This window comes from Ovis canadensis, chromosome 25, assembly GCF_042477335.2.
Source record: "Ovis canadensis isolate MfBH-ARS-UI-01 breed Bighorn chromosome 25, ARS-UI_OviCan_v2, whole genome shotgun sequence".
Taxonomy (NCBI): domain Eukaryota; kingdom Metazoa; phylum Chordata; class Mammalia; order Artiodactyla; family Bovidae; genus Ovis; species Ovis canadensis.
Genome location: NC_091269.1, coordinates 61,407,834 through 61,435,744, shown reverse-complemented (window position 1 = coordinate 61,435,744; position 27,911 = coordinate 61,407,834). Strand labels below are relative to the sequence as shown.

At 42.3% G+C, this 27,911-nt stretch overlaps 1 protein-coding gene across 14 annotated transcripts in view; it reads right to left on the bottom strand.

Moving 5' to 3' along the window:
* The window catches only part of ZFAND4 (zinc finger AN1-type containing 4), a 55,888-nt gene extending 30,342 nt beyond the window's left edge, over positions 1-25,546 (bottom strand). For 8 of the 14 annotated variants that reach the window (XR_011253075.1, XR_011253076.1, XM_069572306.1 and 5 more), the window contains exons 1-3: positions 24,397-25,546; positions 19,258-19,558; positions 274-349 (exon numbers count right to left, since the gene is read on the bottom strand). Coding sequence is in view for 12 of the 14 variants with exons in the window: in XM_069572306.1 (XP_069428407.1) it covers positions 274-349; positions 19,258-19,441 (260 nt within the window). In the remaining 2 variants the exon portion in view is untranslated. Of the gene's footprint in view, positions 1-273; positions 350-1,985; positions 2,114-7,275; positions 7,346-15,271; positions 15,415-19,257; positions 19,559-24,396 lie in introns of those variants that run through there. The other 6 variants (XM_069572308.1, XM_069572307.1, XM_069572311.1 and 3 more) reach the window with 6 other exon arrangements.
* Positions 25,547-27,911: the final 2,365 nt, after the last annotated feature.

The following is a 27,911-nucleotide window of genomic DNA, read 5'->3' as shown; positions in this document are numbered from 1 at the left end:
CAAAGACGGTGAGATAAGAAGGAAGTCTAAAATGCAGGGGTAAAGAGCTTGGTGTAAATAAGGAAAAGGTGGACAAAGAATCAGAGGACAAGGATCAGGTAGCGTGGGCATGGAGCCAACACGTCTTAAAGTGCGGGATTTACACTGAAATCCAGGGCTAAGAATTGTTCAGAGGGAGACGAGACACAATTCAAGGGTTCAGAAGAAAAACAGTGGTGAATGGAGTCATAACTCTGAGCTTCGATAAAACATCTGATATGCAATTACACTCACTTGTAATAATTCAAGCAATAATCATCTTCAAGTTCCATGTTATTCCAAATTAAGTGCTGCTGACAGATGGGAATACCTTAGGGGAAGGTTATAAAGAAATTGGTTAAAAATTCAATAGACTCTTTGGAAGAGTATGATACAAATCTAATTCATTAAATAAATAATAATAAACACAATTCTAAACTGAATGATAGATGCTTAGCTAAAATGTACGTAAAAAGGCGTGGCTAAAAGTAGATAAGGTTCTATCCACACGCTAGAGAAGAACAGTGAGAACGGTATGTTTCAGTAACTCTCTGGCCTTGAAACAAAGTTTAAGGATAGGAAGTCATTTTTTAAAATATCTTGAAATCAGCTCTGAAGAGTTTACGATCTAAGGCCTAGAGAACAGTTCTCAATATTGCAAAGTACAGCCTCCATTTAGTTACATGAAGCATTGAAAGTGTATTATGAGTAGAAGGTGAGCAGCATGGGTGAAGGGGGTTGAATGTGTAAGCTCCAAGCTGTAAAATAAGAAAGTCACGGCAATAGGATGCACGACACGCAGACTATAGTTAATAAGAGCTTGCTGTCCATCCAAAAGTTGCTAAAAGAGTAGGTCCTCAAATTTCTCATCATCAAGAACACAAAATTCTGTAACTGTATGGTGATGGGTGTTAACTATTAACTAGACTTACTGAATTGATCATTTTACAATACAGCAGCCCCTGGGTGTCCGAGGGATACTGGTTCCAGGTCCCCCACAAATACCAAAATCCCTGGAGGTTTAAGTACCTTATATATGAAATGACATAGCATTTATCTGTAAATAACCTTACACTCATCCTCCTGTATACTTTGAGTCAGCTCTAGACTACTTACAATATTTAACACAATATAAACACTATGTAAATAGTTGCTAATGATGCAAATTCAAGTTTTGCTTTTTGTAATTTTCTGTAATTTTTTCCCCAATATTTTCAATCCATAGTTGATTAACTCCTGCAGAAAGAGGGTATGAAGTGCCAACTTTATATACAAATATCAAATTATGCTGTATACCTCTGAAATAATATAATGTCAATTATATCTATATTTAAAAATACAACATTTAATTTAGTTTACTTGGCCTTAAGTATTTGTATTCTGAAAGTCTGTTCCCAGAGCAGCACACACACATGGAATAATGATTGTTTATATGTGAGATTATTTAGCGATTCAGATGGCATCTTTCATACCTCTTCCAAAGAGAAAGGTCAATAATCTTGAAACAAGGCATAGAATATAATTTACCATAAAACATTAATATATTAGAAAATTCCTTCCACCTTGAATGTGATTACAGTCCATAACCGCATATTAACATGCCTTTTGTAGTCTGAACGCTGCTGCTGCTGCTAAGTCGCTCCAGTAGGGTCCGACTCTGTGCGACCCCAGAGACGGCAGCCCACCAGGCTCCCCCGTCCCTGGGATTCTCCAGGCAAGAACACTGGAGTGGGTTGCCATATCCTTCTCCAATGCATGAAAGTGAAAAGTGAAAGTGGAGTCGCTCAGCCGTGTCCGACCCTCAGCGACCCCATGGACTGCAGCCCACCAGGCTCCTTCGTCCATGGGATTTTCCAGGCAAGAGTGCTGGAGTGGGGTGCCATTGCCTTCTCCGAGTCTGAACACTAAGTAAAGAATAATTTAATCTTGAAAAAAAAAAGTGTATCATGGACTATTTTCAGGCTTACCTGGTGGCTCAGATGGCAAAGAATCCAACTGCAGTGCAAGAGACCCGGGTTCGATCCCTGAGTCGTGAGGATACCCTGGAGAAGGAATGACTACCACTCCAGCGTTCTTGCCCAGACAAGAGCACTTGAGAAGAGCTGGGCATGACTGAGCGACTAAGCATGCACGCACATGGGCAGTCTCCAGTGCTGAAAAGTATGGTCCACAGGACAGTGTCCTCGCAGCTCCGTGATGCTGAGTGTTACGGCAGAGTCCACGTCTGAGTGTGTGTGCGCACGCGCTCGGCCGCGCCCAGCCTTCTGGGACCAGTGCGCTGGAGCCCACCAGGCTTCTCCGTCCATTGCACCTTCCAGGCAAGAATACTGGAGTGAGTTGCCATTTCCTACTCCAGTGGGGCTTCCCGACCCAGGGATCCAACCAGCATCTCCTGCATCTCCGGCACTGGCAGCTGGACTTTACCAGGGCAGCACCTGGGAAACCCGGATTCCATACTTCAGGTAAACTCTTTTTTTCTGCAAACCGCACATTTGAACGCCTGAAGACTGTACTAGCCAGAGTGAGCATTAGACTCGAGAGAACACTTAATGGCTGATATGCTGATGAACATCTTTTCCAAATATTTCACATACTGCCTTCTCAAGTCACTCTTGCTTATGATGCTACACAGTAAGTTGACCAGAATGATAGCAGTAAGTGCAATGTGTTGGTTTTTATTATAAGCTAGGCACTGTTATAAATGCTTGGCCTGCATTATCATAATGTAACTGCAACAGTAATAGTCCTGTGAAGCAGGCAACACTACTATATAGATTTCACAAATGCTAAAACCGAAGCATTGAGAGACCAGGTGACACCCAGAGAGTGTGGGCTAGAGAGGTAAGGCCCCGACAGGCTGACTCCAGAGACTGCAGTCAACCTGCATGCTGACCAGTCTGAAGACAGTCAGTCTCCACAGAGCAAAAGTAGCTGTCTGGGTGTATGCTTAAGTAGACCTGAACGGCTACTAAACATTCTTCAAATGTTCCAAAAGACCATCACGAAATACAGCCTATGGGCTCAGGAGGTGGATATACACATATCTCCCAACTGGGAACAGTTCACCTGTTTTGCTTCCAGTTAAAAAAGAATGCCACTGAGGAAAGGCTTTTAAGCTAGAAATTATTTCATGCTAAAAGTACTTTCATATTTTAAAAAAGTTAGTGCTTCCCTGGTGGCTCAGCGGTAAAGAATCTGCCTGCCAATGCAGGAAACAGAGCAGGTTTGACCCGCATCCGGAAAGATCCCACATGCCACGGGGAGCTAAGCCGGGACACCGTAACTATCGAGTCTGGGCTCTAGAGCCCAGGAGCTGCAACTGCTGAGCCCTCGTGCCACGGCAGGGCCACTACAATGAGTAGCTCATGTGCCTCAGCTGGAGAGTAGCCCCACTTAGCACAGCCAGAGCAAAGCAGAGCAGCACCAGAGACCCAGCAAGCCAAAAACAGATAAACAATTTAAAAAATGTGTTTAATAGGCTATGGTCATCTTTACAACCTAAACTATAGGATTTCGCCAGAATAGCTAGATAAAAGCAATATGGGCAGGTAGTGAAGTGAAGTGAAGTGAAGTAGCTCAGTCGTGTCCGACTTTTTGCGACCCCAAGGAATTCTCCAGGCAAGAATACTGGAGTGGGTAGCCATTCCCTTCTCCAGGGGATCTTCCCAACTCAGGGATCAAACCAAGGTTTCCCACATTGCATGCAGATTCTTTACCAGCTGAGCCACAAAGAAAGCCCAGGAATACTGGAGTGAGTATCCTATCCCTTCTCCAGCAGATCTTCTGACACAGGAATCAAACCGGGGTCTCCTGTATTGCAGCTGGATTCTTTACCAACTGAGCTATCAGGGAAGCCCATGGGTAGGTAAGACATGATTTATTCAAAAAAAAACTTTAGAAGAGGATTAAAGACAAAGTAACAACACTGCTTAGATTAACTCTTATAATCACTGTTAACAGAATCTAGCGCTCAGTTAGCAAGCTAAAAACAGAGAAGGTCGACACGCAAGACAGGGGGGCAAGGACTGCGCAAGGCTGAGCTGTGGTCCTGACGGCCACCCAAGGTGCTAGACAACCTTGAGGAACTCATCAGCCTCTGCGATCGTTAACCTCCGCACTTGCACACTGAAAAGTATTTGGGTTCTTTCTACTATGAACATTTTTAGAATCTCAAATATACAAAGTAAATCATGTTCCTTTAATATAGGGTTGTCAGATTTAGCAAAGAGAAATATGGCATCCCTCTTTAAAGGTGGCCCTTTGCCTTTAAGCCTCAACTCTTAACTATATTCAGAAAAATTAATTCCTATTAAACAAACATGTCTTCTCAAAAGACAGATTCCATATGTATGATTTTTCCGTTCAGTGTTTTTAGAACTTTTCAAAATTCAAATATTTGTTTATGATAAAAACAACAACTTAATAAAAAGACAACACAGAAATATACAAAAGAAAATTCAACTACATGTAATCCTAAGTCCAATAAAATCTATATTCAATATCTGGGGAAAATTTCCTTTAAAAATTTATTCTTTTTAATAAAACTGGAACATACTTTGAGCTGTTTTATGAAGTTTTCACTTAATATACTGCATACATCTTTCATATCAATAAATGAAAATACACATTGCATACAATGACTAGATGATATTCCAATATATGTTTCTGTCATAAGTTTTATTTACCCAGCCCTTTACTAAGATACGGTGTTCTCACCGACTCGATGGACGTTGAGTCTGAGTGAACTCTGGGAGTTGGTGATGGACAGGGAGGCCTGGTGTGCTGCGATTCATGGGATCACAAAGAGTCGGACACGACTGAGCGACTGAACTGAAATGAACTGAACTTACTAAGATATATTTTCACACATCCAAATTTTTTACTGTTACCAAAATAACTGTAATAATATACAAGTGTACATGTATCTGTTAATGTGTGTGCGTCTGTGTGTGCATCTGTGTGTGTGTGTGTGTGTGTCTGTGTGTCTGTGTGTCTGTGTGTCTTGGTCTACGTAGGCTGCCATAACAAAATACAACAGACTGGGTGGTTTAAACAACAGAAATTTATTTTTTCACAATTCTCAAGGCTGGGAAATCCAAGATCAAAGCATAAGTTTCATTCTGAAACCACTTCTCTAGGCTTATAGGTGGCTGACATATTTCTGTGTGCTCACGTTTTCTTCTTTACAAGCATGCCCAGAAAAAAGAATTCCCAGGTATCTCTTCTAAAAAGGGCACTGTTCCCATTAAGGTGGGGGGTGGGGTGTCCCCACACTTACAACCTCATCTAACCGTATTAATGACTCAAACGTGTTTCCTATGTCTTTTTTAGAATTTTCACACAGATACTTGTATGTTTGAGAACATGTTCATATCCACATTTATAAAATAAGCCCAGAATCAATACCACTTATGGATAATTAAAGACAGTGGTGGACCATAGCTCCCCTCTTTTAATATTTTCTCCCCAAATAGTACAGAACAAAAAGAAGGGAAGTGAATCTACCCAGAAACTATGCCCTCAGCCCTCGTAATTTGAAGACTGAGAAAGTCTAAACTTCAAAATGACTGGAAATAAAAAGGGGCAAGCTCCCTGTCCCAGAGTGGGAAGTCTTACGCTCCTGCCCCTGCAAGGCTGCTCAAGAAAAACTTTGGAAAAGTTAATGCTAATGGCGGTATACAAGTTCAATACAAAACCATCACAAGGAAGAGGAAGGCATCTGAAGTCTGAAAAGTCTACAAAAAGGACTCACACCAGAAAACTGCCTACAAGTAAAGGACTTTTAAGGCCAAACAATTTAAGGGAACTTCTGTAGGAGGCAAGAAGCAAAAAAGGAAGAGCATCCGTCAGTAATTCCAGTGTCGGGGGGAAAAGAAACAACGGGTAAAAACGTAAAGAGTCCTGCGAGTAAAAAGATAACCACAAAACTGGAGAAACTCCTCTCCCCACCGTCACCACAGACAGAGAGCATCTGCGTACATATGTGGACATCGTTAAACTGGCAGGGCACCATTAAGCAGAACCTGCAGAATACCTGAATGTCACAGAAATCGGCAGGAGAAACAGCAACAAATCCACAGAAAGTGAACAGGAAAATCTAAAAAATGAAATTCCGTACCTGTCAACCACGGTAACTTTTACCCAGAACAATAACCATGAAGCAAAACTGTAAGGCCACACCCTAAGCATACTGAAGCATCTGAAATATTCAATAGTCTGAATCAGAAACTCAAAAATTAAGGACAGAGAATGTCCAAAAAGGTAGAGGAGATAACATGACTGCTGACAGAACTCAGAAAAGATAATTGACGGTGCATGCAGAAAGGAAGACAATGCATTGTGGAGTTCACAACACATGAAAGGAAAATGCGTGACAATAACAGCCTAAAGGCCACAAGGGGAGAAATGAAAGCGACCTACTGTAAGGTTCTTGTAAGATATGGGAAATGGTATACCACTTGAAGACAGAAAATAAGTAAAGATGTTATTACAGACCACCAAAGCAACGGCTACAACATTAGGGCAAAGAGTTATAACTGATAGGCCAACAAAGGAGAACAAAACAGAATGATAACAAACACTCAATTTACTCAAAACAAATGTGGAAAAGAGGGAAAAGGGGATAAAGAACAAATGGAACAAACAGAAGACAATAAAATGACAAACTGAAACCTAATCCCGACCGCAGTCGTCACAGATGAAGGGGCCTCAATACCCAATCACAACTGCAGTCGTCATAGATGAAGGGGCCTCAAAGCCTAATCCCGACTGCAGTCGTCATAGATGAAGTGGTCTAAACTAAGCTGAAAGGTAAAATACAAACACAGACTGGATTAACTAGGAATAAAAACAAAACTCAATTATATGCTGCCTGCAAGAAAGACATCTTAAATATAAAGACATAAATAGACTAAAAGGACAGAAAAACATATTTTATGCTGACTACTAATCAAAAAATTCTGAACTGACGATATTAACATCAGATATGGTGGATTTTAGGGTAAAAATTATTACCAAGGATAAAGAATTTAATCTCACAATAATGAAGAGGTCAATAAACTAAAGAGGACACACAATCCGAAAAATGTATGCACTCGATTCCAGAGCTTCAAAACTCATGAGTCAGAGGTTGACAGTACTGGAAGGAGGAAAAAGATAAACCCACAGTTGTAGCTGGAGATTTCACTGTTCCTCTCCCAGAAGCTGGCAGAATAAGTAAACCCACAGAACATGTACAGCGCGACCAGAGAAACTGACCTGACTGACACCTGTAGAACACTGCACACGTCACTGACAGGATGCACACTCTTCTCCGGCGCACAGGTAACTTTTACCAAGAGAGACAAGGCTGCGGACCACAGAACAAGTTCCTAAACTTTAAAAGCATCAAAATTATGCAGAATTATAAGCCAATATAAGAAAAATTTCCAGAAATTCCCCAAATGTTTAGAAACTAAGCAACATATTTCAAGATAACCCATGGATCAAAAAAGGTATCAAAAGGAAAATTAGAAAACAATTTGAACCAAATGAAAATGAAAACACAACATATCAAAACATATGAAATACCAAGAGGACAGTAGCGCTCAGGAGGGAGCAAAGCACTAAACACCAGTATTTCGTAAGAAAAAATGAATCACACATCAACAACCCTGGTCTCAAGAAATTATAGGAAGAGTAAATTAAATCTAAAGTAAGCCAAAACATTAATAAAAATCAAAACAGAATTCAATGAAGTAGAAAAAAGAAAAACAGGAGGAAGAAATCTAAACAAAATCTGATTAAGAAATCCATTAAAATTAATAAAGGCTAATTTGTTAAATAATATGCAAATTACCAGTATTAGGAATGAAAAGGGTAACATCATCACAGACTACAGAGACATTGAAAGAATAAGGGACTATCATGAACTCTAGGCCAATAAAATTTAACAACAGATCAACAAAATCCTTGAAAGACACAAGCTACCCAAACTCACTCAAGAAGAAAAAGATAACCTGACATGTAAGAATTAAAGATTTTAAAATTTAAAAAATAAAAAACTAAAAATTTAAAAAAAAAAAAAAAAGATAACCTGAATAGCCCTTTATTTATTAAAGAGGTAGCTTCACATTTGAGGCTGTAACACCAATTCTACTCTATCTAAAAACTGCAAAGGAAAGAACAGCCCCAATTCATTCAATGAGGACACTACTGCCCTACCAAAAGCAAACACAACATTATAAAATAAAATCAATACTCTTCATGAGAAAAAGATACAAATATTCTGACACAGTCTTAACAAACAAAACAATACATTGAAAAGACATACAATATGATCAAGTGAAGGGAGTTCCAGACATGCTGATATTTTAAAAACCAGGGTAACTGGGACTCCGCCGGCAGCCCCGTGGCCGAGACTCTACTATCAGTGCAGGGGGCACGGGGCTGACCTCTGGGAAGCGAGTCCTGCCTGCTGCGCCGCGGCAAAGACAGCAGAGACCAACGCGAGCGAGCCCTACAGGGACACAGAGGGGATTTGGGGGATCTCAGATCGACATATTCTTAGATCTGGTATCCATTTTCATATCCGTAAATCGGACTTCAGCAAAACTAACACTTTTGCTTTTCAAAAGATACTGTTGAGAGAACAGAGACAAACCACATTCTGGGAGAAAAATCTCAGCAAAATGTGTGTCTGATTAAAAACCTGTATTTGGAATAAAGAACACTTAAAACTCGACAATTTTTTTAATGGGGAAAAAAATGAATAGATATTTCAACAAAGAATATATAAGGATGGCAAATAAGTTCATGAAGATGCTCAATATCACTAATCACTGAAGTTGAAGTCGCTCAGTCGTGTCCGTCTCTTTGCGACTCCACAGACTGTAGCCTGTCAGGCTCCTCCGTCCATGGGATTTTCCAGCCAAGAGTGCTGGAGTGGGGTGCCATTTCCTTCAGAAATGCAAATTAAAATCACAATGAGACATCACTATACCTACTAGAATGACTAAAAATATCGACTATACCAAGTGAAGGACATAAAGGAAAGATGTTCCTGCTTCTCCACATCTGCACCCTCTTCGATGCACCCAGGGGACGTCACTGTGCTGAATGGGGGTGACTGATGCCTCTGCTTTCCGCCAATGCTCTGCTCCCAGCGACAGTGGTTTCTGTGCCGCCTTCCGACCTTTACATAAGTAGGACCATCCTGTGTTCATCTGTCTTGTTTTTTTTAATTCACCACTGTTCTTAATTTATCCACGCCGTGTACAAAGCTACTATTTCATTAGTTTTCCTTGTTGTCAGTCCACAGAATTTGATCCCACCGTACGGCACAAATATTTACAGATACCACAACTCATGGATTCCAGCGTCGTCACTCAACTTGTTGCTAGATTTCTGACATTATCAACAAGACTACCGGGAATATCCCTCCACAAAACTGATTCACAGGTTTACCTTTGAAGTGAATTTACAAAACTACTTTAGTAATACAGACACAGCAGCTTTCTTCAGGTTAGTATTTTCCTGGTATACTTTTTTCAATTCTTTCAACATTTTGAGGGCCTTTTATTTTAGATTAGGTCTCTGGCACACAGCATTTGATATGATTTAAAAAAAAAACAACAGTCTGCTAATAGCTTTTCAGTTAGAAAGTTGTATCCATCTTACCTTAGGGGGATTACTGACGTATTTCTATTCATTTTTACGACCTTATTTTGTGCATTCTAATTGCTCTGCTTTATCCACTTGCCTCCTTCGTGTATTAGTTCTGAATGATGGGAAAAGGTGAGGCACTTCTGCCATTTCGAAATTAATTCTATTTCTAATCTCAAGTGATGAAGTTAGAAATTTAAATGATCATATTTAACAAAATAAAGTCCAAAGCTAATCACATCTTTATCCTCCTCATGAACAACGCCGAGAGCCTTGTGACTTCCGTTATGAACAATTCCACCTTGATTTGCATGCCAGTTACTAGGATTTTAATTCAATTTTTTCAAACCTTCATATACTGCTTTTTTAAGTAAACGTTTACTTAGATTTTCCCACAAATATGCCATTCCATCTTGCATCATCAACTTCCTTTAGGGATCATTTGCATTCTAAGAAATATCCTTCAGAAGCCCCTTTGGCAAGAATTTGTTGTTAGGAAATTCAAGCTTTGTTTTTGTCTGGAAATGTCTTTATTTTGTCTTCACCCTTGAAAGTTAAATTCAATTCTAAGTAGAAACTGTTATTTCTCTCAGCACTGTAAAGATAATATTCCACTGTCTTCTGGTTTCTATTATTGTTGCTGAAAAATCAATTGTCATGCCCAGATCTTGGTTTTTAACACCATACTTCAAAACAAGGAACCAGAGCTTCTTGAAGAAATGGCTAGTTCTAAGATAGGGCACAAAATATACAAGATGATCCTAGAGCATCTTGCAATTCCAGAAAGCAGGTGGGAAAACAAAACAAAAGAACACAGTGGTTGTGTGGTTTGGAGAACAAAGGTTTACACTGGAGCCAACCTCCCACTCTGCTAAGATACACTTGAACTCGTAACGTCAATAATCTACCTCATCAAATTTTTTCTTCCTGTTTCATTTATACCACACATGAATTTTTATAGAGCCCCAGGTTGCTGTAAGATTCAAAGACAGCTGTGCACATAAATACCGTGTTCACCGTAAGTCGTCTGTGTACTGACCGTCTGGGATTAGATTTACAATTAATAGTAAAATGAAGCTTTTAAATTCCCCGAAGTATGGAAATAAAAGGGTACTTCCAAAACTTCAGGGGTCAAAGAGGACACAAAGAAACATATGGAAAATTTAAAAACACTAGGACTTTAACAACACAATAATAAGAAAACAACTCAATTTTTTAAAATGGGCAAAGGTTGAATAGAAACTTTACCAAAGAAGATGTAATCAACAGGCAAATAGAAATATGCTCAAAATCATCAGTTACGGAGACACAAGTTAACACCACAGTGAGATATCACCAGTATCTATTAAAATGGCAAAAAAGAAACAGAAACACCCAGACAATACCATGTTCTGATGATACAGAGCAACTAGAAACTTGAGACCCTATCACAGGAATACAAAACGGTGCAGCCACTCTGGAAAAGTTTGGCAGTTTCATATTAAGTATAAAAACCACTTACAACACAACTCAGCAATTCTACTCCTAAACAGACCCAGGTGAAATGAAAACTGATGCACCCACAGAAAACTGTCATGAAACTTAAAAATGGCTTTATTCAAAATCACCAAAAAGCGAAAGGTCCCTCAACTTAGGAATGAATAAGCATAGTACATCCACACAATGGAACACTACTCAGCCATAAACAGAATGAACTGCTGATGTGCGGAACAATATGAATAAGCCTCAAATGCACGTGTATCATGTGTAAGCAAAAGAAAGCTGACTCAAAAGGTTATATACCATTGTATACAGTTATACGAAATTTTGGAAAAGGTACAATTATGAGGACATAAACACGTTGGCCGATGTCAGGCAGCAGGCTTGAAGGGAAGCTGACCAAAAAGGCACAGAAGAATTTTGTGGGTGATGGAGCGGTTCTATACCTGGATCATGGTGGCAGTAACGCGACAGCAGCATCTGTCAATATGATACGACTATTACCACAGACTAGTTACGGGAGGAACTGCGTCTCCCAAGAGCTCATATGCCTAAGTCCTAACCCTCAGAACCTCAGCATCTGCCCTTACTTGCAGAGTCTTCATAAATTAATCAAGTTAAAATGAGGTCTTTATGGAGGGCCCTAATTCTGTACAAAAAAGATCTTCACAACCAAGATAATCACGATGGTGTGACCACTCACCTAGAGCCAGACATCCTGGAAGGTAAAGTCAACTGGGCCTTAGGAAGCATCACTATGAACAAAGCTAGTGGAGGTGATGGAATTCCAATTGAGTTGTTTCAAATCCTGAGAGATGATGCTGTGAAAGTGCTGCATTCAATATGCCAGCACATTTGGAAAACTCAGCAGTGGCCACAGGACTGGAAAAGGTCAGTTTTCATTCCAATCCCAAAGAAAGGCAATGCCAAAGAATGCTCAACCTACTGCACAATTGCACTCATCTCACACGCTAGTAAAGTCATGCTCAAAATTCTCCAAGCTAGGCTTCAGCAATACGTGAACCGTGAACTTCCTGATGTTCAAGCTGGTTTTAGAAAAGGCAGAGGAGAGATCAAATTGCCAACATCCGATGGATCATCGAAAAAGCAAGAGAGTTCCAGAAAAACATCTATTTCTGCTTGATTGACTATGCCAAAGCCTTTGACTGTATGGATCACAATAAACTGTGGAAAATTCTGAAAGAGATGGGAATACCAGACCACCTGACCTGCCTCTTGAGAAATCTGTATGCAGGTCAGGAAGCAACAGTTAGAACTGGACGTGGAACAACAGACTGGTTCCAAAGAGGAAAAGGAGTACGTCAAGGCTGTATATTGTCACCCTGCTTATTTAACTTCTATGCAGAGTACATCATGAGAAACACTGGGCTGGAAGAAGCACAAGCTGGAATCAAGATTGCCAGGAGAAATATCAATAACCTCAGATATGCAGATGACACCACCCTTATGGCAGAAAGTGAAGAGGAGCTAAAAAGCCTCTTGATGAAAGTAAAAGAGGAGAGTAAAAAAAGTTGGCTTAAAGCTCAACATTCAGAAAACAAAGATCATGGCATCCAGTCCTATCACTTCATGGGAAATAGATGGGGAAACAGTGGAAACAGTGTCAGACTTTATTTTGGGCTCCACAATCACTGCAGATGGTGACTGCAGCCATGAAATTAAAAGACGCTTACTCCTGGGAAGAAAAGTTATGACCAACCTAGATGGCACAGTCAAAAGCAGAGACATTACTTTGCCAACAGAGGTCTGTCTAGTCAAGGCTATGGTTTTTCCAGTGGTCATATATGGATGTGAGAGTTGGACTGTGAAGAACGCTGAGCGCCGAAGAATTGATGCTTTTGAACTGTGGTGTTGGAGAAGACTCTTGAGAGTCCCTTGAACTGCAAGGAGATCCAACTAGTCCATTCTAAAGGAGATCAGTCCTGGGTGTTCTTTGGAAGGACTGATGCTAAAGCTGAAACTCTAGTACTTTGGCCACCTCATGCAAAGAGTTGACTCATTGGAAAAGACTCTGATGCTGGGAGGGATTGGGTGCATGAAGAGAAGGGGAAGACAGAGGATGAGATGGCTGGATGGCATCACCGACTCGATGGACATGAGTTTGGGTGAACTCTGGGAGCTGGTGATGGACAGGGAGGCCTGGTGTGCTGCAATTCATGGGGTCGCAAAGAGTCGGACACGACTGAGGGACTGGACTGAACTGAACTGAATTCAGTACGATTGGTGTCAGCATAAACGGGAAATCTAGAGACAGACACAGACATACACAGGGAGATATAAGGAGACTGGGGTGATGCCTCTGCAAGTTACAGAACAGAAGAGACTGCCGGAAAGCTACCGGGAGCCAGGCAGAAGGCATGTTCCGGATTTTCTCTAAGACCCCTCAGAAGGAACTGATAATACCAACACCCTAATCTTGGACTTTAAGCCTCTGAAGCTATGAGACAATAAATTTCTATTCTTTAAGCCAGTTGGTTTGAGGTACCTTGTTATGGCAGCCCTAGAAAATGGATATAATACTAAAAATAGTGAATTTTACAATATGCAAAATTGTACATCAAAATATATAAAATTATGTTTTTATCTTCATTCAAAAGTGGAGTAAAAGAGTTTGCTAGATCTTAGAGACAAATGAAAACATGTTACAATATTGGTCAGAATATTGGGAGTGAGTATAAACTATAAAAAGTGATCAAATCATATACAAGCAACTCCCGCAGCTCAATACCAGAAAAATAAAACGACCCAATCAAAAAATGGACCAAAGAACTAAACAGACATTTCTCCAAAGAAGACATACAGATGGCTAACAAACACATGAAAAGATGCTCAACATCACTCATTATCAGAGAAATGCAAATCGAAACCTCAATGAGGTACCATCTCACGCCAGTCAGAATGGCTGCAATCCAAAAAGTCTACAAACAATAAATGCTGGAGAGGGTGTGGAGAAAAGGGAACCCTCTTACACTGTTAGTGGGAATGCAAACTAGCACAGCCACTATGGAAAACAGTGTGGAGATTCCTTAAAAAACTGGAAATAGAACTGCCTTATGACCCAGCAATCCCACTGCTGGGCATACACACCAAGGAAACCAGAATTGAAAGAGACACATGTACCCCAATGTTCATCGCAGCACTGTTTATAATAGCCAGGACATGGAAGCAACCTAGATGTCCATCAGCAGATGAATGGATAAGAAAGCTGTGGTACATATACACAATGGAGTATTACTCAGCCATTAAAAAGAATACATTTGAGTCAACTCTAATGAGGTGGATGAAACTGGAGCCGATTATACAGAGTGAAGTAAGCCAGACAGAAAAACACCAATACAGTATACTAACACGTATATATGGAATTTAGAAAGACAGTAATGATAACCCTGTATGCAAGACAGCAAAAGAGACCCAGATGTAAAGACAGATGTTTAGACTCTGCAGGAGAGGGCGAGGGTGGGGCTGTGTGAGAGCGTGTGTATTACCACACACGAAACAGAAGACCAGGGAAGGTTGGTGCCTGAGGGAGAGCGTTCGGAGCTGGCGTTCCGGGACACCTCGAGGGGTGGGGCGGGGAGGGAGAGCGGAGGGGGTTCAGGATGGTGGCACATGTGCGCACCCGCGGCTGATTCACGTGACGTGTGGCAAAAACCACCACAATACTGCACAGTAATTAGCCTCCCATTAAAATAAATACTCTTTTTTAAAAAGTGATCAAATGTATCCAATTCTATATATAACTGTGGTTACAGAGCCCCTAACATAATTTTAAAATAGTAAAATAAATATTTTTGGTAAAACAAACACTGAGAATTTAATGTCAACAAAATTCAACTTATGAAAACTTGTAGGATTTGGCTAACACAGTTCTTGGAAGGAAATTTTAAATCATAAATGGTTACATTCAGAAGAAAGTTTAGACTTCCAGTTTTAGGCAAAACATGTAAAGGGCATGTAAGCTGCCACTCCCATCCTTACAATAAGAAAAAGGTTGAACTGAAATTCAACAACTTTTCTTGGAGCCACCAGAGAAATGAGGCAGGATGGTAAACCACCACCTCCAAATCTACAGATAGGGAAATCCAGAGAGTTACAGCCAAGATCTGCTTACCTGCAGCAGAAGCCTCCAGAGACATAAGCTGGAAGGAAAGTTTAAATGGCAGTTTCATGATCTGGTAGAGGCTGAGTATGGGCTGACATGGGACTGAGGAGTCCCTGAAGTCACAGTCTTCGTGGAGCTGTAACACTTTTCAGAGTTTTATCTCTAGAAACTCCATGAGGTCCTTACTCAGAAGTCAAGCAAGATTCCCCTACAGCTCAGGCGGAGGGAGGAGGACATAAACATTATGAGAAATTCCAGAGCATTCTCCATAATGGAGGCCAGCTCACTTTATTAGGGGCTGATCTCACCTGGTGCAAGGATATTTCAGTGATTCCAGACTCCTCTGGTCTTGCTTTTTCAGCTAAGTGATTATCTGGTGGGGAAAGGTAAGAGGCTAAGAAACACTTTGCCCCAGACACACGGGCCTGCTAAAAGACTGAGATTTCATCATTAGACAGCAGTTTCCCCTCCCTGATACATCACCGCCACACTAACAGGACCCTAGTGTAAAGCAGTAGATTACAGCAGCAAGAGCTACAGCACACAGCTTCTTTCCATGGAGGAGCTCTCAGGGAAACCCAAAGAGGACCGAGGAGGCAAAGCAAGGCAGCTAGGGCAGCCTGAAGCCTCACAGAGACTGGCACAGGGAGGCGCACCGGGTGGTGGGCAGGCGCGTGCGCACACAAAGCTGCGGCAGAGACAGGCACGAAGCAACGAGGAGAGATGAGACTGACTCAGCAAGTGGCATCTGGATAGCTATTTATAAAGTAAAAAAAAAAAAAAAAGGATGCCTACTTAATACTGTATGAGGCAAAATAAAGTAGGTAAAATTGAACTTAGCCCAAACCATGCCTAAACTGTCACTGGTCTAAGTGACATTTAACTTATTCTCTGCATAAGTTACATGCCTACTGCATGTCACGATGAGGGCTCTGCTCACTATCGCCACTCAGAGACTCAGGCTGAGGGAGACTTCCATCATAGCTCACTGGTCAGAACTAACATGGTCCCATCTACGCATGAAACTGTCCAGGAAAACAATCCTATCCCATGAACAGAAGTCTTTATTAGGAAGCAGTAACGCCAATGACTTGATGGCAAGCCCAGGGAATCCGCTGCCCATAGTGGATTAAGAACCAGTTGAATTAAGAACTGGATAAAGAACCAGCCAACAATAATTCCTTACATTTCTTGGCACATTTTTTCTTTCCAAATTCCTATCCTCTGAGTACTATGTACTCTTCTCTACAGATCACTGCTCTACGTAATGATAAGCTCCAATTTCCCTTCTCCGGAAACTCAGAACTAAATCGCGTCTCTTCCGAGCGCACAGCGTTTATACTCCTCAGCACGTATCGCACTATCTGCACAGACTGACAGGGCACAGAAGCTCTGCTGAGTGCTCCTCGTTCAGCAGAACAATTCTTTGACATACGTATTATTATTCCCACTTTTAATTAGCACAACTGAGGTAGAGAGGGTAATTTATTCAGCTGGTAATCTGAAATCAGGCAGTGCAGCTTCAGTGCTCCTGGCCCATCAAGGCCCACTGAAGCTCCCCTGTCGGTACTGCTCCTTTCCCATTGAGCCTCACCATGTCTATCCGGCACACGCCTTCCTCTGCAGTGCTCTCCATCTCCCCGCTTATCTTCTGTGATGCTCTAGTTCCCAACTTCCCAAAGCCGCCCAACAGGAAAAGCAGTCCAGCAGAGACGCTGTCGTCCCGAACGCTTAGACCGAGCAGTGTCACCTCTGCCCTATTCCATCCTCCTCTATCTTGGGAGACTGACCCAGAATGTCGCTCTGAAATGCTGCCCAGGGTGGAAATAGAAAGGTCCCCTACTAAAGGACTAAAACATACTTTACATGAAGGAGTCCCTCTTGAAGCCTCCTGAAGAAGAGTGACTGTCCCTGCCCACATGCTCCAAGGAGTTACCAAAGCTTAAATAGGAAGGAAAGAAGGGGTGAGGACTATAAGGACGGGGAATGGGAACAGGAATTAAGATCTACTGACCACTAGAGGTGCCTCCCACCCTTCTGCTCCCTTGATGACAGTCCAGCCCTTGGCAGAGAGAGTTGATCCTAGGTCTCCAGGTACCTGAGTGAACTGCTCCCAAGTGGGTGAGTCTCAGGAGTGAGTTTTTCTTCTATGCTGCTCCTCTGATCGCTAAGCATGCTAATCCTGGTTTGAAGGCATTCCCAGCCTAAGTGAGGAACACAGTGGCATATTCTGTAATAAGGATTCTCTCTCCTCCCAGGTGGTGCCGCAGTAATGCAGAAGACACAAGAGACTCGGGTTCGATCCCCAGGTCGGGAATATCCACGGAGGAGGAAACGGCAACCCATTCCGGTATTCTTGCCTGGGAACTCCCATAGACAGAGGAGCCTGGCGGGCTGCAGTCCACGGGGCCGCAGAGCGGGCGTGGCTGAGCACACGGAGCACGGCCACTGGTGAGCGTGCTGCAAGCTGAGCGGCAGCCACCAAATATACATCCCCAAGTCCAAGCCCCCAGAGTGACGGCATCTGGAGGTGGGGCCTTTGGGAGGTTCGTAGGTTCAGACGAGGTCGTGAGGGGGAGGCGCTTATGGCTGAATCCGCATCCTTATAAGATGTGCCCGTGTGAGGACCGAAAACACACCTACCTACAGGTCAGAAAGAAAGCCTCACCAGAACCTGACCGTGCTGGCGCCCTGATCTCAGACTTTCAGCTTCTGGAACTGTGAGAAAGTTAAGTTTCTGTGCTTTAAGCCTCCTGCGCTATGGTATTTTGTTATGACGTCCCTAGCAGACAAAGACAGCAGAGATTTTACATTACCTCATCTAATCTCTCAATAAGCATATTTCTTTTGCATGTCTAAACTAGGATCCAACTGTCTAACAACTACAAAGCACACCGCTCTTATCCTGACAATGTCTCCCTACATCTTGGCTCTTGTCCAACCCTGTCAGTAAACAGTTCTCTTGGATGAGTCCCTAATCTTCCCTAAGCCCAAATTTACTCTTCTGACATTAAGACAACTAAACAGGATTCCCTCTAGAGTGCTTTAGCTGCTCAGAGATTATGCATGAAAGCAAGAAAATAATGCAGAGATTATTTAGAACACAAGAGGGTTTTGTTTTTTATTAATCTTCCTGCTCCTAAAAAGTTTCCGTTACATCATATAAATAAAAAGCAGAGCAAAGTAGAGAATGGACTATCGTTCAGAAGCTCAAAGGCCGAGATCTTTGACTTTACAAAGATAAAAAGTTCCAATCCTCCTCATCCTTCTTTAATGCTGAACTTAAACGGGGGAGGGCAACGCTAGTTTCTGCCTTAAATTATAAGCTAGTTCTAGCTGGCTCAAAAGGCAAAGATCCATTTAGTGTTACATGGAACAAATTTCTAGTGTTTACTGTATTTCAACAACTGTAAATGGCAAAAAACCACTTCTTTCAGAAATCTGCCAAAGAAAAAGACTAATTTTTAACACAAAGTAACTCGTAACACTTTTCACAAATACACCAGTCAAAAAAGAGATATTATACAGCATTCAGTATCCCTCTACACTGAGGAAACTTCAAATCTATGTAAATGTACACCAAAAACTCTCCTCAGAAAATCTCCACATTAAAAAAAAAATAGTATTCACCAAGCGCTGTAAGAAAGTAAAAAGAGCCACTGAATTATTACTGTAATGTAGTTACGGCAGAATCCGCTCATCATCATAACCTGCTGAAAACCATTTTAAAATGTTGTTTCACACCATTAACATAATGCCAGGGACTTGCTTCAAAAAATTTGGCAGAAAGGAAGAGTGGGGGAAATGCAGGCATGGAAGCAAGACAGTTCATGGTAACTGCTGAGGCGGGAGAGGGGCTATTTAAGGACTCATTATCTGATTCTAATTCATGTATGGTTGACATTTCTCCACAAGAAAAGCTAAAAAAGGATTACACAATCTTGAACAAATTTAATCCTCATATCCTAAAAATTAAAAAAAAAAAGGACTAGTACCTTCCAATCTTTGAATTTTCGCTTTCACCGAAATAATAGCTTCAAAGGGTGAAACTCTCAGCTCAAAACAAGTTCCAGTCAGTGTTTCAATGAAGAGCTCCATGGTATCATAAAAAGGAAGTCTGTAGCAAAATGGTCCCACGTTATCTTCATTGAAGAATGGAGGGTCTTTTCTGTTACCCATCACTTGGACTTTTCCAATTCCTCTGGAATATGCTGCAGGCAACTGTATTCCAGTTCTAGCCAAATCAGCTTTGAACAGTGGTTATATATATGGTTGCTCATGTTTTGAGTTTTATACCTAAAAAACAAGAATAATTTTTTTAACAAGCCCTTGTGAAAGTCTCATTCCTCCAGAGATTTTCTGAACAACTCTGGACTATATCAATCTTCCAGACAGCCCAGAATTCATTTTAGTGCTGACTATGTCTACTCCTAAACTATTCACGATTGTTTATTCACAATTGTCTCTGAAAGCACTCCCTACCAGTTAGAATGCAAGATTATCAAGAATAGGTGTATTTGCTACATTTTATCTTACTAGAGCTCAGCAGTTACTTATGCATACTGTATGCTGAACAATTATACGTCTTCTTGTTAATGATACTTAAACCAATGGCTTCAACATGTAGGTATACATTTGCAAGACCTTGAATGTTATGCACATCCTTTCCTGAAATACACAAGTTGCATTCATAACCAATATAAAGCCTAATGTTATAGCCTCTGTACATCTGAATCACACTGAATGGGTAAAACCTCCCAGTGGGGGAAGAATATCCGGAAGACTAGGCGAACAGAATGGGAACACAGGAGCAGTGCAAAAATCAAGGAGAAAAATGAATGATACGTTTTACTTTTTTTTTGGCAAAGCATATATCACTGAACTCACTGTACTTTTCATTAACAATGTGAGGGAGCACTTATTTTTTTAAAACGTGTGGTTTAATTAATAACCTATATCTCCATTCTGTAGACATGATTTCCACAGACACCTGAAATCCAACACATCCAAAACTAACCATTTTTTCTACAAACCTCCTTCTTGTCCTAGTCTCCGTCCTGGTACAGAGTGCCACCATCAACCTAGTCGCTCAAGCCAGAAATCTAGGAATCATTCTAGATTTTTTTCACAATCCTCAAGGTATCCAGATGTGACCAATTCTAACAGGACAACTTAACATTTCCATAATACATGACCCTCTCCAACCTCACTGATTAGGACGTGGTTCAGGCCATAATTAGCTCTTAATGGAGACATTTTGACAGCCAGCTATGGTCTTTGACTCTTGCCCTTCATTCTTCTGATCCATTCTCTAGAATGTGTTATCTTTTTTTAAAAAAAGGAAAGTTTAATGAAAACTGGATTAAGGTATCATATCACACAGTTCAGAAATTATTTTATTCTTAATTATATTTAAGAAGGGGGAAAAGGTCACACAAAATTTTAAAATTACTTAATATTTGACTTTAGAATGCACTGCAGTGAAACCACTCATGCAGACTAAATAAGGAAATGAACCTAAGATAGCCTAAAGTCTGAATTTGTTTTCCGCTTAAATAAACTATTTTCAGAGCAGGTTTTGGTTCACAGCAAGATAAAACAGAGAGTACAGAGTTCCTAGAAAGTAGAGTCTCCAAGCACAGAGGACAGTGAAAAAGCTATTTTGAAACTCAACATTCAAAACACTAAGATCATGGCATCCAGTCCCGTAACTTCATGGCAAGCAGAAGGGAATAAAGTAGAAACAGTGACAGATTTTATTTTCTTGGGCTCCAAGATCACTGCAGACAGTGACCGCAGTCATGAAATTAAAACACACTTGCTCCTTGGAAGGAAAGTTATGACAAACCTAGACAGCACATTAAAAAGCAGAGACATCACTTTACCAACAAAAGTCTGTATAGTTAAAGCAATGGTTTTTCCAGTAGTCATGTACAGGTGTGAGAGTTGGACCATACAGAAAGCTGAGTGCCAAAGAACTGATGCTTTCGCATTGTGGTGCTGGAGAAGACTCTTGAGAGGCCCTTGGACTTCAAGGAGATCAAACCAGTCGATACGAAAGCAAATCAGCCCTGAATTTTCATTGTGAGGACTGCTGCTGAAGTTGAAGCTCCGAAGCTTTGGCCACCTGATGAAAGAAGCCAACTCCCTGGAAAAGACCCAGATGCTGGAAAGACTGAAGGCAAAAGGAGAAACAGGCGGCAGAGGACACGATGGCTACAGAGCACTGCGGACTCAATCGACATGGATTTGAGCAAACTCCGGGAGGCAGTGAAGGACAGGAAAGCCTGGAGTGCTGGAGTCGGTGTGCTGCAGAGTCAGACACGACTTAGCAACTGAACAACAGAGTTTCCATACACTCTTTGCCCACACACACGCACAGCCTCTCACTACCAACAACTTACCTAAGGGTAGTGTATTTGTTACAATCAATGAACACATTGACACAGCAACATCACTCAAAGCCCACAGTTCACGTTAGGGTTCACTCTTGGTATTACAAATTCTATCGATTGTAGTAACATCATTATAGTAACACACAGAACAGCTTCACTGCCCTAAAAATCCTTTGTGCTTTGCCTCTTTATCCTTCTCTCCCTTCAATCCCTGGCAACCACTGATCTACTGATCTCTTCACCATCCCCCCAGTTTTGCCTCTTCCTAAGCTTCCCTGGTGGCTCAGAGGTTAAAGCCTCTGCCTGCAATGTGGGAGAACTGAGTTTGATCCCTGGGTTGGGAAGATCCCCTGGAGAAGGAAATGGCAACCCACTCCAGTATTCTTGCCTGGAGAATTCCATGGATGCAGGAGCCTGGTGGGCTACAGTCCACGGGGTCACAGAGTCAGATACGACTGAGCAACTTCACTCAAATGTCACACAGCTGGAATCATACGGTATGTAGCCTTTTCAGATCGGCTTCCTTCATTTAGTGATTTGCATGTAAGTTTCATCTACGTTTTTCCATGGGCTGATTCAGCCCATTTCTTTAGAGCACTGAAAAATATTCTGCTGCCTGAATGTACCAAAGTTTATTTATCCATTCACCTACTGAAGGACACCTCTTGGTTGATTCCCAATTTTGTCAAATTATAAACAAAGCTGCTATAAACATCCACATGCAGGTTTCTGTATGGACGTTAAGTTTTTGACTTATACCAATGAGTATAACTGCTAGATCTTATGGTAAATATGTTTAATTTTTAAGAAACTGTCAAACTGTCTTCCAAAGCGGCTGTTCTACACTGTTTTCCCACCAGCAATGAATAATGGCGCCTACTGCCCTACTCCCTCATGAGCATCTGACGCTGTCAGTGGTCTGGATTCTGACCATTCCAACAGGCATGTCATGGGAAGCCTGGCGTGCTGCGATTCATGGGGTCGCAGAGTCGGACGTGACTGAACTGAACGGAACCAAATGGTATCTCACTGCTTTAATTTGCATTTCACTAATAACATGCAATTTAGAGCACTGCTATCTTGTTATAATGTAGAACTGATCATGTTATTCCTTAGCTCAAGGCCCCACCGTGGCTTCCCACTGTCTACAGATGTGACTCCTTAGAAAGGCTGCCAAGCCCTACTTCATTTATACACATACCACATCCCATCCTGCAATACCTCTGGCCTTCTCTCTGCTAATCATTTGCACCTGCAGCTTCAGAATACATGGTCTGTATATCGTTGCTCCTGCTTTCCGCTCCTCACTGCCATCCCCACACCTGGCCACTTGACAATTTCCTATGACCTTTCAGGACTCAACTCAAATAGTAGCTGGTCCACAAAGTCTTTTGTGGTTACCCCCCTTCACACTCTGACCTCCATAATACACTGCACCCATTACAATCAGTTTCATTTTTAAGATGGCTTTTTTACTCTGCTTAACTGTAAGCTACTTAAGGGAAGAATTTACCGCCCCATCACCTAACAGTATTTTGTTCATATGGGTGCACATTAAAAGGCTGTTCAATGAGAAAGTAAATGAATTTTCACCCTCTCCACTGATTTTTGGAACAAAACTATAATACAGGGCTTCCCTTGTGGCTCAGCTGATAAAGAATCCACCTGCAATGCAGGAGACCCTGGTTCAAGCCCTGGTTTGGGAAGATCCTCTGGAGAAGGGATAGGCTACCCACTCCAGTACTCTGGCCCATACTTAATACAATGAAGTATATTTAACACAATTAACTAACTAGGGAAGCTGAATTGCATTGTGCGTATACTGCGAAAGGTCCTGAAGATATGACGGAAGGAAAGCTTTTGCGGGCAGCACAGCTGCTTCACGTGCTGTCATACTATCAAAATAATGAATAATAAATATAACAACACAAAGTGAAAGTGAAGTGGCTCACTCGTGTCCGACTCTTTGCGACCCCATGAACCACAGCCTACCAGGCTCCTCCGTCCATGGGATTTTCCAAGCAAGTATTGTGCTAATACTACTGCTGGCAATGGTGGTAAAAGATCGTTACTTTCATGTAAAAGCCAAATAAATGGCTGTATTGCTCAGGCTGTGTTTCTCATTTCCTTCATACATTCACAGAATAATGAATGTATAAAATGAACCCCTAACCCCTTTTTCCATCTCACTGAAATGACTGCTTTTGGATTCAAAATATGACTTTGGATAGAATGTGGATTCTTAAGAACATACTTATCATGCTATATCAAACAAGAACATACTACAGAATTATCAATGTCTGTACCCTCAAAGCCAAGAGCCCTCTTATCTACATAGTAAGAGATCTCGTAAGAGAGGTCAGGGGTCAGGAATATTAAACTGAGCATTAGAAAAATAAAGCCATGGGTGACTAGTGCCTGCCCAAGGAATTCATAGACAAAACATAAAAAGCATTTCTTTCACCACAGTAGACTTCCACAGCAATACCCTGGATATACTAAACAAGGGGTGGGAGAAGGTAACATAAAGACAAATTTGGAGGCCCTTCATCTACAATGAGAATGGATACAGTAATTATGGTCTAAAAAAACAGCAACTTAGAAGAGCATCACTGGTACCAGAACAACACTACCACAAACTTGGGTCCTAATCATGCAGTAATTTCCAACATCCAAAAAGAAGCAAGACTGGTAATTAAATTCCAAACTGAAATGTATGCCTCTAAGAAATAATTATACCTTTCCTCAGTAGTAGAAATCACTCCATCAGGACACCTTCTGAAAGTTGTGGGTGAATATGCTTGACTGAGCTTATTATGGAACGCTAAGATGTTGGAAAATGAGGGGCAATGAAGAATCAAAAACAGGATGGAACATGATACAAGGACAGCTTAAAAAAGAAAAAAGCAGAAGAGGAAAAAGAAAGGAAGAATGCAGGGGGAAAAAAATTCCTTCCAGAATTTTCACCAATAATTTTTTTAAAATGCTTAGCTACTAAGAGTAATGGTAGCAAACATTTCTAAATCAATTTCCAAAATATTTCTCTCGTCTTCTGAAAAAGTTCTTAAAATACAATCACCACAGATGTAAGGGAAATGAAAGACAGGTAATGCAGGACCCGTGCTGAGTAATTTCAGTAACTCAAAATCAGCTTTATCTTCTCTGTTCTAAAGAGTATTACTCATACAAAAGCAGTTCTTTTAAACTCTTCTCCCGACATGAAGAGATCCAGCATATTATGCAGCCCTTAAATATACCAACTTTTAATGAACTGTTTTTAGTAATGTCTGGAAATATCCGTAAGTTTTAAATATAAGCTTCAGAATTAAATCCACCACGTCACGCATCTGTACCCTAAGCTCTGAAATCGGTTTTCCAGCAGGATTGGGAAATTCTTCGGAGCCAAAGCCTTCTCGAGCCTTCAGACATTTGAAGAGGACGGAGTCACCTGCGCAGCCCGTGCTCCTCCAGGATAAACTCCGGCTACGCATACGCACTGGCCCGATCAGGACCGCAGAGGTCAGGCTCCGCGTCAGAGTCGGCGACTCGAAGGGCAGCACCTGTCCGGCGGGGCGGGCACCCCGCGTCGCGCTCGCGGGGGGACGGAAAGTGGAGACAGTCTCCTCCGCCAAGGCAGCCCACCGGCCGGTCTCGGGGCAGCGGCGGCGAGGGGGCGCAGCCAAGAGGCCAGCGGCAACAGCGCGGCCCGACTCAGCGGCCCGCGGCCCTCGGCGCCCTCCCCATCCGGCCCGCTCGCCCTCACCGGCTCTCTTCCACTCGCTCGCCCGCCCGCAGGTCTTTAAGGAGGCGCGGCCCCACGAGCGACGCTGCTGCAGGCTCCGAGGGGCAACGCTCCGCCGCCGCCGCGACCCCGCCCCTTTGTGACACTGCGTACCAATCACTCGCCGGCGCTCGCGTCGCCCTCCAATCAGTGGGGTCGGGGGCGGGACCTGACCGCCGGATGCCGGCGGTTGCTCGGAAGCCCAGGCTTCCTTCGCGTTCGGTGGTGGTTGTCGGTTAGGAGAAGCCCGGATGTTAATCCTTTATTACTAACAATGGCCGCCTGACCAGGGCCAAAGCGGGCGGCCGGAGAACAGTCGCACAGCCTTCTGGGAACAATAGGGTTGGCCTCTGGCCGGACGAGGGTGCGGACAGCACCTTTACCGAGACCAGCCTAAGGTGCTCTTAGAGGTGCCTGACTTGCTGGAGCCAGAGCCCCAGTCGATGGTCTTCCGAGAAGCTGTGCACTTCTAGTGCGGCCCAGGAGGGATGCCTTGAGTGGATCCTTCTCCACGCACTTCCCTGTCCCCTAACGTTTCCAGCCCTGCCTACCTCATCTGAAACGTGGGGCCATTGCCATGGCTGGTTGAAAGCAAGGGGGAAAGAAAACAAGCTCTGTAGGTCTTAACCATTTTTTCCTCATCCAACCTACTGAGAATTGTGTCGAGTTGAAATTGAGTGGGTACTTTGGGTTGTTAAACTGCAGTGTTGGGTATGCCCAGCCAGCCAGCCTCTTGTGTTTGCTAATTCTCAAGCTGCTGAGCTCAGTGTACACCACAACAGACAAGCCTTTCAGCCTAACATGGGCCTCCATTGGTGCTTTTTCTCATTTCCCATAGATGTTCTAAATCCAGCCCTTACAGTTTTCCAACTATCCTGGCCTATTGTCTTACTAGGTGGATTAGTTAGCTGACAAAGTAATCTCCCTCTCACAGAAGCTTTTACTAATCCTCGTCTTTTGACTCAGAGGAACCAGTCTAAAATGAACTGCAGTATCTAATCACCCACCCTTTCTCATTCTGAGACCCTACCCCCCAATTTATCTCCACAATTCAGAAAATTGAGAATACACTGAAGTTTATGAGGAGGTACTGGGCTTTCACACATCTTCAGGCTGTCTCGCCAATGATTCCTTCTTAAATTCTAATACTGAGTAGATTGGAGCTCCTTGAGGAACAAGGTAAGATTATCATCTTTGTAGACAGCCTATGATGGAGTGAATCTTACTGAATCAAACCTTAGCTTCCAAACCTGCCTCCCCTCTCAGTCAGGAGAACTGAGAAAACAAGCTAGAGAGTCAGGCAAATGAGCTGATGTCAACGTATAGCAATAACCACAATATTGTAATTAGCCTCCAATTAAAAAAAAAAAAAGCCTTGGGTTCCAACTCTGGAAGCCAGTTCACTCATTATCATCATCATCTACCAAGTTTCAAGTGCCAGATGGTTCATGAGGATCTTTGCATATTCTCTCCCATAACAACCCTGCAAGGTTGGTACTGAGGCCCCTACATGACAAAGAAGGAAATAACTAAGGTAAAACAAATTGCCTACACTCAAAACAGTTCTAAGTGGCAGATTTAAATATGGGTCTCAATGAAAAAGTCCAAACTTGTTCCACTGTGCTACTTTGCTTCCAGATTTTGCTTCATCTGTGAAACGAGGGAAGGATCTATCTGGTAGAGTTATGGAGACTGAATGTGTGTGCGCATGCTCACCAGGTCCAACTCTTTGCAACCCCATGGACTATAGCCCCCCAGGCTCCTCTGTACCTGGAATTTTCCAAGCAAGAATACTGGAAGAGGTTGCTACTTCCTCCTCCAGGGGATCTTCCCAACCCAGGGATCAAACCCACATCTCCTGCATCTCCTGCACTGGCAGATCGATTCTTTACCGCTTGAAAATGGGAACAGTGCCAGCCACTGAACCAGGAAGTGTTAAGTTTCCTCCCCCTTACAAGCATCTCAAAATAGCAATTTGCATATTTTCTAACTCTACTGTCTCTTGAATTCCCTGGAATCAGTCCTAACGGTGGGTCAGCAGATTTTATCATTCCAAAAGAAACACATGTTTAACAAATGCTTACTGAGTGAGGAAGATCCCACACTGGGCTCTGACTCAAGAGCATACAAGTAACTCTGAATGCAAATAACCTAAGGCACAGAAGGAAGACGCATTAAATGGGTCGGGAAAAGGAACAGGAAACCAGTATGTACCGTCTGGGTCATTCTCTCAGCAGAGAAGGACAAACAGCTGATCTGTGACAGCTATACAAAATCTCTTGAGAATAAGCAATTCTCAATTCAACTTTAAAATATCCAAGAAAGAAGAAAGAAGTTAGTGGCTTCAGAATGGGTGAAGCCAACTGGGTCTGCTTACAAGATTGCACCACATTATGGACTGAAAGCTCATGAGCGAGAGAGCACCGCACGGGAAACCAGACTGGGAGTGTCAGCCGTCCACAGTGAGCAGCAG